Genomic DNA, 13,190 nt, shown 5'->3' on the forward strand with positions numbered 1-13,190 from the left:
CCCACGCAGCTGCTCTTTCCAGTCCCTGTCATGGAAGAACTGGGTGAATGAAGCCTGGCGTGAGAGAATGGCATCAGCGCTGACCCAGCTTAGTTGTATTGGAAACATGCCAGAATTGGGGCGCCGGGGTGGCTCGGTTGGTTAGGCAACACACTTCGGCTCAGGTCATGATCTCACAGTTTGTGGGTTCGAGCCGCACATCGGGCTCTGTGCTGACAGCTCAGAGCCTGGAGCCTGCTTTGGATTCTGTGTCTCCCCCTCTCTCTACCCCACCCCTGCTCATGCTCTGTGTCTGTCTCTCAATAATAAATAAACGTTAAAAAAATTAAAAAAAAAAAAAAGAAACATGACAGAATTAGGTTTGGATATTTACTCTATATCTGCTACCTGTGTGGCTTGTTTCTCGAGGCCTCGGTTTCCCCATCTGTGAGATGCAGGGTGATGACTCCCAAGTTACAGGATGGCACAAGGATTACATGAAATAATATGTGCAAAGAAGCTACTGTGGTGCTGAGTATGGTGTGAGCTTTCATCTCTGCCGTGGACTGTATGTTTGTGTCCCCACCAAATTCATATGCTAAAATCTTAAACCCCAGGAGGATGCTATTAGGAGGTATTAGGAAGGCCCTTGGGAGATAATCAGGTTTAGATGAGGTCATCAGGGTGGAGCCTCCATGGTGGGATGAATGTCTTTTAAGGGAAAGGGGCCACTCCTTGCTCTGTCTCCACCATGTGGGGTACAATGAAAAGATGGCCATCTGCAAGCCAGGAAGTGGGCTCTCACCAGACACTGGATCTGTCAGCACCTTGATCTTGAATGTTCAGCTCCAGAATTATGAGAAATAGGTGACTGTTGTTTAAGCCCCGCCCCGCCCCAGTCTATGGCATTTTGTTTATAGCAGCCCGAGCTGCCTGAGACAATCACATACTAGCTAACGTTTCTCTTCTTCCTGCCCCTGGAACTCTTGCCGTTTTTGATCCTCAGGTTCAGAGACCTTCCTAATGTTGGCCCAGCTTCCCGACTCTGGGCCTCTGCTTCTTGGTGCCTTCCTCACCTGCCCAAACTTCTGTTCAGCACTGGCAGGGGTATGGAGCAGCAGGAAGGAAACTTCTTTCCTGAGAACTCCCCAGTGTGTGTCATTCATTATTCATGGATTATTCAATCCATTATTCATGGATTCAACGCTGTCATTCATTATTCATGGAGCACCTACTATGTGCCGGGCCCTGTCTAGGTGTGGGCTGGGTAGCAGGTCATGTGAGTCATAAGGTCTCTGCCCCTTGGAATCCTCAGTTAGGTGAAGGAGACAATTCAACAAGCAAATGCAGTGCAGGGGAGTAAGAGAGAGAGAGAGAGAGAGCATGGTACATGAGCTTGGGGCTCAGGCACCTGGGATCTCAGCTCACATGCCATTCAGACAGGTCATGGTCTTCCCTGACCCCCTTCACCAGGAATAATGCACATGCCCTTAGTACAAGGCAGCAAGGGAAAGGCTCAGAACTCCTAAGTGGAAAGCCAAGCAGAACGCTGGCTCAGCAAAACCTCTAGTTTTTACTCAGGATGACTTTAAGCAATAATCAGATTTTACCCACATTGGCTTCTGAGCGCTGGGATGGTGAGATTTTTCTTCTTCACTGTTGAACAATTCTGAGCAGGATTTGAGATTCCTCCTACCTTTAGGGGAGGGCATAGTAAAAGTTTGTCTAGAGTTGACCATTATGGGCATCACAGCCTACCAGTCACTGCTTCTCTCGTTTATGCCCATCACGATTTTCCCTTCTCATATGGGGCACTGGAAGGTGGGCTTTCCCCAGAGAAATTACAAAGCAGCCAGTATGCAGATAGTTCTGTGATGTAACACAAGTCATAAAGACAAAGCATGTTCCACACTGTATCCTGTTCTCACGTTAAAACTTAACATAAACTAGCTGGTGAGATTAAGACCCATAAGCTTTGTGACACCACGCTTTCCCAGCAACCATTTACTAAGTTCTTGCATTCACAGGTAAAAGTGAACACATTTGAATGAAAGGAGCATTGTAACAGGTAAATGGCCACTATAAAACCAAATAAAAATCCTACATGCCTTTTAGTTTTTAATTTTTATAAGCTTATTTATTTAATTTGGCAGAGACAGAGACAGTGTAAGTGGGCGAGGGGCAGAGAGAAAGAGAGAGTCCCAAGCAGGCTGCTAGCACAGAGTCTGTTGCAGGGCTCGAATTCATGAAACTGTGAGATCATGACCTGAGCCAAAACTAAGAGTCAAACGCTTAACTGACTGAGCCACCCAGGTGCCCCCCTACATGCTTTAAAATTATTTTTCAGTTAATTTATTTATTTTGAGAGACAGAGAGACAGGGAACGAGAGAGAGAGAGAGAGAGAGAGTAGTACAAGCAGGGGAGGGGCAGAGAGAAGGAGAGACGTGTGCCAGTGCAGCCCCTGATGCGGGCTCGAAGTCACACACTGAGATCATGACCCGAGCTGAGCTCAAGAGTCAGATGTTTAACCAACAGCGCCACCCAGACGTCCCACCACCCCCTATATGCTTTTTAAAGATTGCCAGAGAATCCTTGGGACATGCACCCTTTTTAATTTATTTACCAATCCAAACAGTAACAGTAACTTACACATATTGAGTACTTGCTTTGTGCCAGGCACTGTTCTAAGTGTTTTCCAACCCTGTGGGGTAGATACAATTGTTTTCTCCATTTTATAGAGGAAGAAGATGGGGCACAGAGAGGTTCAGTCATGGAAGGTCATGTGCAGCCACTAAGTGAGAGGCTCCTGTGCCACCGTCTTAACCACTATGCTCACTGCTTCTCCTGTGAGCATATTCACTTCGTTGCTACGGTTACTCTGCCTTGCCCCCCTTCAATCTATGGCCTGTCTTTCCTTAACGTGTTACACCGTGTCGATTAAGATTTCTCCATTTCAGGTTGGTCTGGATCAGACTGCTGTACAAACTAAAACCCGTCCCAATTTGCCTTAGGTGGGTCCAAGAACGATTCCCTTGGCCTTGATAAATTTTGACTTGAAGGCCAGGCCTTCTCTTCTCTGAGGTGTGATGAGAAAACAATGATTTTGAGTTGCTGCCTGGGTATTTCACAGTATGATAACCCCCGCTCATGCCCAGAGGCTGGATGGTTTTCAAGGACCAGAGCTTAGGATACTCACCCCAAATTCCCACTTTGCTTTTCCTGGGGGCACCATTTAAAATAACCACTTGAGAGCTGAGCACACAAAATTTTAGTGACCTCTGTGCCAACCACCTTATGAATAGTAGGTGCTCGTTACCCTGCTCTCTACATCCTGTTCATTCACTCGTGACCGGGGACAAATGCCTGCCCTTCCCTTGGTTCATTGTGTGCACCCCCACCCCCGTTTCTGGGATCTGTAATAAATCTTGTGTCACTACTTCCTTTGTGTGCATGTACCGAAACTGCACCTTTAATGAAAACGGCCCTGAGGTGAGAGCTCGGTGGAGAGCGGGCTACCTGCCTACAGTGCCCTGTGTGAGTGGCTTGTGCCTCCTCATTATGACCTCCTCAGCAGGTCATGAGCCGCATATTCTTTTTTTTTTTTTAATGTTTATTTATTTTTGAGAGACAGAAGGACAGAGTATGAGCAGGGAAGGGGCAGAGAAAGAGGGATACACAGAATCCAAAGCAGGCTCCAGGCTCTGAGCTGTCAGCACAAAGCCCAACATGGGGCTCGAACTCATGGAGTGTGAGGTCATGACCTGAACCTAAATCGGATGCTTAACCGACTGAGCCACCCAGATGCCCCATAAACTGCATATTCTTGACTTAATACACCAGCTCTGGGTCCCCCAACACAGGATGGTGTCACTTTCCCTCATCTAGTACCTGGTGCTACTTTTACACTTCCACATTCTTGTAGATGGTCAACATGAAGCAGGAACTTGTAGTGGCTGGATTGCCAAGGATCTCAAAACCACACTAGGTAATGTCTCATTCTGAGACTCACCGATCCCTTAAAGGGCTATGCAAGGAAGTTCACTTATATAGATCAGTATGGCAGCCCCAGTGTGGAGAATGGACTGAGGGAGGCAAAACTGGAGGCCAAGGGGTCAGTTAGAAAGCTTCTGGAGAACTCTATCTAGGAGACTAGTAGTTTGAGTCAGGGGGGTGGAACACAATAGACAGGGCTCCTGGTTGTGATTGGCTATGGGGTATAAGGGAGAGGGAAGAATTGAGGACAACGGCTAGTGTTGGGTTGGGGAAACAGGGAGGTTTCATTCATGGAGGACAGAGACACACAGAGAGAGAACAGATGTAGGGAGGAAAGAGTATAGTTGACTATAAGGTGGGGCGTCCAATGTATGCATCAGGGATAGAGATAACAAGTGTGGAAGCTGTCAGCACATGGATGGAAATTCAAGCTTTTGAGAATGTATCGGGCCAGAAGGAATCCTAGGGCAGAACCTTGAGGAAAAACATTTAAGACTTGAACAAAGGGGTAGAGGAGCCCGAAAAAGAAACTGAAGCCTGGGCAGAGAGTGGAGGGCAAGCCCAGAAGGTGCACAGTCAGGGAAATTGGCACAGAGAGTTCTGGTAGGAAGATGTGGCCAACAGGGTCAAATGTTAGGGAGGAATTGAGTAACAGAAGGACTGGAAATGTGCATTGACTTTAGTGACACCAAAGTTGGGAGTGACCAGGCTGAGAGCAGTTTAGGTGGAGCAGTGGAGGCCACAGTTGACTTAGGAGGTGAGAAACTGGCGAACATAAATATTTGACTCTAAAGAGGAGGAGAGATGATGTGAACATAGAGCCGGGGACATATAGAGCTCTGTATCTACAACTATTTCCACACCTATCATTTTCTTTTTCAGAGTCAAGAGTCTTGAGTCTATTTAACTACTAAAGGGAAGGAGTAGAGAGGGAGAGGTTGAACCTTAAGAGAGAAGTGAGACTAAGGAAAGGGGATGTTTGGAGGAAGTGAGATCCGTGACTGGTGGATGCAGGTAGCTGCCTTGACAAGAAGAGGGACACGTCTTCTACTGAACCAGACAGGAGGGAGCAGAGATGAGAATGGTGAGTTTCCAGATGTGGTGGTGGGAAGGGTTCCTACCTGGTGTTTCTGCTTCTTCAGTCAGGTTGAGGGTGAGCCCGTTTGCTGCTGATGACAGGGGCAGACCTGGCGGTGTAAAAGGTTTAAGGAAAGAACAGAAAGCTTCAGTTGGATGCTGGGGAGGATGAAGAAAAAAGCTGGCAGAGGAAACCACAAAAGATTTGCACAGAGGATTGGGGACAGGGGTGACTGGACACCATGGGTTTAAAAAAATTTTTTTTAAATGTTTATTTATTTCTGAGAGAGAGAGAGACAGAGTGTGAGCGCAGGAGGGGCAGAGAGAGAGGGAGACGCAGAATCCAAAGCAGAGTCCAAGCTCTGAGCTGTCAGCACAGAACCCGACGAGGGGCTCAAACCCACGAGTTGTGAGATCATGACCTGAGTCAAAGTTGGATACTTAACTGACTGAGCCGCCCAGGTGCCCCTGGACACCAATGGGTTTAGATCCACAGTGCATCCTTCAGTAGCGGGACTTTCTCTGCTGAGATTGGCTGCCAGGGTGTGGGCACAGGGAGGCAGGACAGCTGCATTCTTTTTTTTTTTTTTCTTTTTAATGTTTCTTTTTGACACTGAGAGAGACAGAGCATGAGCGGAGAAGGGCAGACAGAGAGGGAGACACAGAATCCGAAGCAGGCTCCAGGCTCTGAGCTGTCAGCACAGAGCCTGATGCGGGGCTGGAACTCACGACCGCGAGATCATGACCTGAGCCGGAGTCGGATGCTCAGCTGACTGAGCCACCCAGACGCCCCAGGACAGCTGCATTCTAGTCTTAGGATTCTTAAAGTCTGAGGAGCTTATTGTTCCTGGAGAGGAACACTAACCACCATTGGTGTTTATTTATCGTTTAATCTATTTACCTCATAAACCTACTTAAGCAAAAGTGTTTAAACATTTAAACACAGTTTGTATACCCAATAAATCAAAACCTACCTATTTTACAAATCAAATTATTTAAACATTTCCTGTAAACTTAAAACCTCCTACATATTTTGATAGGATCACCAGTAATATATTAATTTCTCTAAAAGCATGATTTTGGTAAACCACACACATCTTACAAGGACCATGAAATTTATTACACCTATACTATGTGTATACACATTTTATAAAAATGGGTTTGTAGACCCAAGAGATGGACACTATCTCAGTTCAGACCAATTTCTGAATTTAGATAATCCCAAAGAACATTATCTCAGGGCAGATGAAGTTTTATATGATTAATCAATGAATGATTGGCTGGGACCTGGGAACTGGAGCATCTTCTGAAATGACTAAAATTTGGGGCGCCTGGGTGGCTCAGTCGGTTGAGCATCCGTCCAACTTTGGCTCAGGTCATGATCTCACGGTTCATGAGTTTGAGCCCTGCATGGGGCTCTGTGCTGACAGCTCGGAGCCTGGAGCCTACTTTGGGTTCTGTGTCTCCCTCTCTCTCTCTGACCCTCCCCCACTCTCACTCTGTGTCTGTGTCTCTCTCTCTCAAAAATAAACATTAAAAAAAATTTTTTTTAAATTAAATAAAGTGACTAAAATCTGAGCCAGTGTTTACCTTGTATACCATGGGAATTTCTTAAACCCATGCTTTTTCCATGTGATTTGTGTGTTGTAACTGGATGCCTTTATTTTATTTTTAAATTAAATTAAATTAAATTAAATTATTTTATTTTATAATACATTAAAAAAATCTTTTTTTAACATTTACTTATTTTGAGAGAGAGACAGAGTGCGAGTGGGGAAGGGGCAGAGAGAGAGGGAGACACAGAATGTGAAGCAGGCTGCAGGCTCTGAGCTGTCAGCACAGAGCTTGACATAGGCTCGGACTCACAAACCACGAGATTATGACCTGAGCCGAAATCGTGCGCTTAACCGACTGAGCCACTCAGGCGCCCCAATACATTTAGATGTTTATTTATCTTTGAGAGAGAGAGAGAGAGAGAGAGAGAGAGAGAGTGCAGAGGAGGGGCGGAGAGAGAGGGAGGCAGGAGACAGAGAATCCCAAGCAGGCTCTGTGATGTCAGTGCAGAGCCCAACACTGGGCTTGAACTCACAAATCTCCAAGTCATGACCTGAGCCGAAACCAAAAGTTGGCTGCTTAATCAATCGAACCACCCAGATGCCCCAGGATGCCTTTCCTTTAGATGATGCCATCTTTTTTTTTTTTTTCAACATTTATTTATTTTTGAGAGACAGAGACAGAGCATGAGCAGGGGAGGGGCAGAGAGAGAGGGAGTCACAGAAGCTGATGCAGGTTCCAGTCTCTGAGCTGTCAGCACAGAGCCTGATGTGGGGCTTGAACCCACAAACCGTGAGATCATGATCCGGGCTGAAGTCAGACACTTTACTGACTGAGCCACCCAGGCGCCCCTAGATGATGCCATCTTAAAACTTAATGACTAGGATATTTCAAAAATGTCCATGTTCCCTGCAGATGTTCCAAAAATGCCCATGCCCTGATCCCTGGAGCCTCTGAATTATGTTTCATAGCAAAAGGGACATTTTCATATGTAATTAAGGTTATTTATTTATTTATACTTTGAGAGAGAGAGAGTGAGCAAATGAGGGAGAGGGGCAGAGAGAGAATCTTTTTCTAAATTAAAAAAATTTTTTTTTTTAATTTTAGAGAGAGAGTGAGCAAGTGAGTGGGGAAGGGGCAGAGAAAGAGAGAGAGAGAGAGAGAGAGAGAGAGAGAGAGAGAGAGAGAATCTGCACTCAGCGCAGAGCCTGAGGCACAGGGCTTGATGCACAGGGCTCCAACCCAGGACCATGAGATCATGACCATGCGATCTTGACCTGAACTGAAATCAAGAGTCGGATGCTTAACTGACTGAGCCACCCAGATGTCTCATGTAATTAAGGTCAAAAGAGGAAGATTAGCCTGGATTATCTGGGCAGGCCCAATCGAATCACATGAGCACTTAAAATCAGAGAAATTTCTCCACTGAAGTCAGAGACTTCTGACTCTCAGAAGGATAGGTCAGAGAGATTCAAAGTGTGAGAAGGACTTGGCCTGACATTGCTGGCCTAAAGATGGTGGGTGCCAGGGATCTCAGTCCTACAGCCATAAGGAACTGAATTCTAAATGCTCTTGAAAGTGGATTCTTCCCCTTCAGCAGGGAAGGCAGCCCTTGCTTTCACCCTTATGAAACCCCAAGTAGAGAAGCCAGTCATGCTCTGCTGGACTCTGACCTACAGAAAACTGTGAGATAATAAATAGGTGTTGTGTCAAGCTGCTGAAGTTGTTATATAGCAATAGAAAACCAACACAGTAACTTCCCTGCCATTATTTACGAATTTATGTACCCCATTTGCACGTTCAAAAACATCTAGTTGTTTTTCCTCAATATCCAGTCTCCTCTTTTTCCACATTATAAAACTCATGATGTTTAGCTCAGCATGGCTGTCTGGAATAAAGACTCGATTTCCTAGCCTCTCTCCTTGGCCTGGTGTGGCCAGGTGTGCCTAAATTCTAGCCAATGAGATGTAATCAGCATGTCGGGGGCAACTTTCAGAAGGCTTCTATAAAGGAAGGTGGTGTGCTCTTTCTTCCTTTCTGCTTCCTGGGGGGCTGTAAGGCTAATGTAATGGCTGGCGTGCAAGGAGCCATCTTGGGCCATGATATGGCATGCTAACGATGGTAGAACAGCACGAAGGGAAACTTGGCTGCAATCATCATAAAACTGTGATCCAGCCCTACTCTTTATTTGTGAATTCTTCTATGTGAGACAGAAATAATCTTCTTTGTTGGTTAACCCGTTATTATTTTGGGTTTGCTGTTACTGCAATCTCATTGAAATTAGTTTGGTGACATAGAGGCTCCCTTTCCCAAGAAATGAAGGATCAAATTTGAGCTGTGAGCAGTTATCTTTTGGACGTTTGACTAATTCATCATCTTGCAACACACTGTTGGGCTCCCCTTCTTCCTGGTTGTGATATATGACCAGATGGTGCCAATCAGTCTCCTCCATTCTTGATACAGTTCCAACTTTTTCTGGAATCACTCACAGCTCTATGTGTCCACCCTTCCCTACTTATACAGATAAAGAAAAATAAGTATACTTTACGAAGAGATAAAATACTCACTATATTTACACTCTTCTACTTATCAGAATTAGCTAAATATATATGATTATATTTGTTCTTCTTCACTTGATAAATTAACTATCTTTTTGCACATTTTATAGTGACTTTTTCCCTTTTAAATATCACTACAGAGTCATGGATTTTAAAAATTCACCTTGTTCCAATTAACTGTATTATTTTCCTTTCGATGATCAAATGGTCACAGCATGTCAAGGGGTGGGAGAATTTGAAAATGGATTCCTTTGCCTTTTCGGCTCTACCCGATACAGTTTAAAAAGTATCCTTGCTTTTTGTCATTAACAACATGCTCCAGGCATAGAGTTATTTAAGAGATGGAGTTCTGTTCTTTTTATTTTATTTATTTATGTATTTATTTATGTATTTATTTATTTATGACTTTTATTTTTAAGTAATCTCTACACCCAATGTGGGGCTCTAAACTGCAACCCCTAGATCAAGGGTCACACGTTCTACCAACTGAGCAAGCCAGGCGCCCCGCCCCAAGTTCTTTTAAAAGTGAATCGTATTTGAGGCAAAGATCCAGGTGCTCAGAATGCATATCAGATTTTTTCTAATATTGTTTCTAGCTACTTTAGTGACAAATTTTGAAAAAGTTACTTCTTTTGAAAGCCACACATCCGCGTTGGTGCTTCCTATGTAATTTAAGCATTACTAATTTCCTTTTGTATTTGACTCAAATATACAATTTTACATTTCTCTTCTCTAAACATACCTGCTTGTATCCTGTAACCCCTGATCCAAATTGTAAATGGCATCTTGTCTCTTCAGGGCTCCTGTGGTTTCTCATTGACTGTCATTCTCTAGTTGCTTTACTGATAGGTTTATCCATGCTGGGAGAATGGGACAGCGTGCGGCAAGACATAGAGATTTTATAACACTGGCAGGAGAGTGGCTGAAGGGATGAATCATAGCATCTAAGACAATAGGAAGTTTAAGAAGGAGGACAAAACAGCACAAATCAGGAGAAAGAAGAGAGACCAGGACTAGTTTGGGACAGGTACAGTGAAGGTAGCTGAGAGAGCTGGGAGGGTGGCGGTCAGAATGTGGAGTCGTTGAAGTTCAGATCACAAAGGTTCTAGGAGGTGGCCGCGTCATTGACGTGTGTCATGCTTGGAGATCAGTACTTGCCCACGTGTGACTGTCTACCCCTACCTCCAGCTGTCCAAGGAAGCTCAGCACACCCACTCTTGGCTGCAGCAAACACACACGCCCCACGTCTTAGGTGGGGAGGTGAGGGCCAGAGTCCATCGGGGACCTTGCACAGATGGATGCCCAGATTCACTGTCTGCTGGCTGCCCCAGTGTACATGAAAAGTGTGTACCATGTTCAGTCTGGGCACATGGCCTTCCTGCCCCACCAGCCACAGGCTCTGGGCTGTCGTGTGGTCCTCCCCACACTTCTGCTGGTCGCTAAGCCTCCTGCCCTAGCCCACACTGTGCTGGCTCGGCTTCTGACTCTGCTGGCCAAGATCCGTGATGCTGGCACACCTCATAGGAAGGAGCCTGCAGGGTACACTGAGGCTGGTCCATCTGGGTCCCTGTGGGGGGGCCTGTCAGGCTCACCTGTGCCACCTGTCCCCAAATAGCACTGAGCAGAAGGCTGGGGGTGGAGGAACAGGAAGAACAGAGTCTGCAAAGTAGCACAGGCCTTGCCACCTGCCGTACCTTGCAGGCACAAAGAGACGCAGTGGGAGGATGGGGGTGGGAGGGTAGGTGAGGGGGGCCAAGTCCCCAGACACCACAGCTCTACTCTTCACCTTGGGTGTTAGGCACAGGGTTCCATGCAAGAAGGTGGAATACAGGCAGCCACAGGGAGCCTCTCTCCTACTCCAAAGATGCTGCTTCTGGGGCAGGAGAGGGCAGAGGGCAGAGGGCAGAAGGCAGGGGTTAGATTCCAGTCCTTGAAAGGCCTGAACCCTTAGAGTGGGAAAATGAGGAAGCCTGAGAAGCTTGAGTATTTCCAGCCCCCTAGTAGGTTCCCCCGACGCAGGCGCAGGGACACTCGGTCCCCAGGGTCCAGGGGCAGTAACACAGAGCTGGTGGCTGCCTCTCGGGTCACATCAGGGTCGTTGGCAAAGGCTGAGATGACGGGCCACGTGTTCAGCATCAGGCTCACCTGGTGAGATGAGCCCAGTTAGCACTTCTCCCTTTATCCCAAGATCCCCCACTTGCCCGAGGGCTTCTTCTTTTCTCCAGCTCCCAAGGGATACTCTGCAATCCTGGGAACTTGGGGCTCAGCACACGCTCAGTGGGGGGCTGAGGGATGGCCAGGGTTGGACTCAGTACCTCCTCCACACTCTCTGCTAGACAGGTCCTTTCCTCTCTTCCTCCTGCCAGCCGCACCACCCCCATCCCCCACCCCCACCCAAGGACACCGTCAAGGGAGGGACTGCCTAGGAGTCAGCAGGACTCTACTTATTCCCTCTCCCTTCCCTCCCCTCCTGAGCCAGGACAGGGCCCCAGTACACAGGTCACCTGGACAGTCTGGCGGTTGTACACCTTCACCACATGGAACCGGAAGCTATAGACACCACGAACAGGGGCCACAAAAGAGCCCGAGGCCCGGTCAAAGCCACCACCCTCATTCACCAGGACCTGTGGGAAGCAGACTCTGCTGAGTGGGGATTGAGGGAAACTACTGGCTTATGGGACAGGGCAGTGAGTAAGGAAAAGAAGGGGTGGCAGGTAGATAAGAATAGGAGGAATGCACAGATTCACAAGAAATGATGAGAACGGGCAAGGAGGAGTGTGGGTAGGGGTGTAGGGAAGGGAGACAGGCAGCAGGGCAGAGGAGCGGAGGAGCACCTAGTCACAGTAGGGGGATTTTCCTTAAGAGCCAAGTGGGTTTGAGTAGTTGATTTCAGGTCATTACACGTCCCCTGGATAAGGGTAGGGGGATTACCTGGTCAAAGTAGATGGCCCCACTGGTGCCATTGCTGATCTCCCCTGCTGGCTCGTGGTGGTGGCTTCGGACTGCAGCAAATGCCACTCTTCCTGGGGGGGCCTCTCCCAGGGCTGCTCCCCCAGGCCCCCCTGCAGCAGCTCGGCCAGGCTCACAGACCACCAGGCATTCCCCCTCCAGGAGGACAGGCTCTGCCCCCTCTTGGGCCCACCCATTCCCTAGGGTCAGAAGTATCAGGGCCAAGGGCAGCCTGGGGCTGGGTGGGAGTCTTGGTCGCCAGTGTCGCTTTGCTCCTGGCATGGCTGAGTTGTTCTGTGACCCACAAGTCTTCCTGTCTTGTCCCCTCTTGCCGCTCCTTTCAGTTCCTGCTTCCCCCGGGGCTCTCACCACCCCTCACCCTGCTCCTCAGCCCCCTCTCTGGGTCTCACTGTTAACCTGGTCTCAGCATCTCCCTCTCCATACCTCTCTGTACCCCACGACTCTGTCCTGCCTCTCTCTCCTGCTGTCACTGCAGTTCCCTCCTCCTTGGCAGGGCACGAAGTGACAGCAGTTGGGCGCTAGGAGGCAGAGGAGGGATGAAGCAGAGAGACAGAAGGGCTACAGCCAGAACCCAGGGCAGCCCCTCTGGAGCGCACTGAAGGCTGGATCTGGGACCATAGAGAACTTGGTGTGTAAAAGTGTACATGTGCCTGTGAGAATGTGTGACAGCCTGTAGGTGTATGCTGGTGAGCGTGCATCTATGCGCCAGACAGCTCGTACAGCCCCTCCTTTTCCTCATTCCTCTCCTCTTAAAATCCCTCACTAGTCAACAGCCCTCTCAGTGGCCCCTTTCCGCCATTAGATGAAAGCGGGTGACCTTGTCTTTCCCCTACGATCGTGGTGGAAAGTGCTTGGGCCAACCGTGTCAGTATCTTGTGACCGTGGGCCAGTCTCTTTCTCTCCTTGATCTTCCACATCTTCATCCGAAGGGATCCTCTTCACCTCCAGCTCTCAATGAGTGGTTCCTCTCTCCCGAGAAACAACTGCGCAGAACGAGCGAGAACCCAGATTTACCGGGAGGTGAACCCATCAGGCAGGCTTGGAAGCTGAGGACAAGC

General features: G+C 47.8%; 1 protein-coding gene across 1 annotated transcript; it reads right to left on the reverse strand.

The window, feature by feature from the left end:
• Positions 1 to 8,742: 8,742 nt before the first annotated feature.
• On the reverse strand, positions 8,743 to 13,175 carry CBLN3 (cerebellin 3 precursor). Its single transcript, XM_040476820.1, has 3 exons — positions 12,094 to 13,175; positions 11,667 to 11,786; positions 8,743 to 11,307 (listed from the first exon to the last, which is right to left on the reverse strand). The coding sequence occupies exons 1-3, from the start codon at positions 12,391 to 12,393 to the stop codon at positions 11,110 to 11,112; spliced, it is 618 nt and encodes a 205-aa protein (XP_040332754.1). The 5' UTR covers positions 12,394 to 13,175; the 3' UTR covers positions 8,743 to 11,109.
• Positions 13,176 to 13,190: the final 15 nt, after the last annotated feature.

The sequence above is a fragment of the Herpailurus yagouaroundi genome, unplaced genomic scaffold (genome assembly GCF_014898765.1).
Source record: "Herpailurus yagouaroundi ecotype Mexico unplaced genomic scaffold, PumYag 141, whole genome shotgun sequence".
Lineage (NCBI taxonomy): Eukaryota > Metazoa > Chordata > Mammalia > Carnivora > Felidae > Herpailurus > Herpailurus yagouaroundi.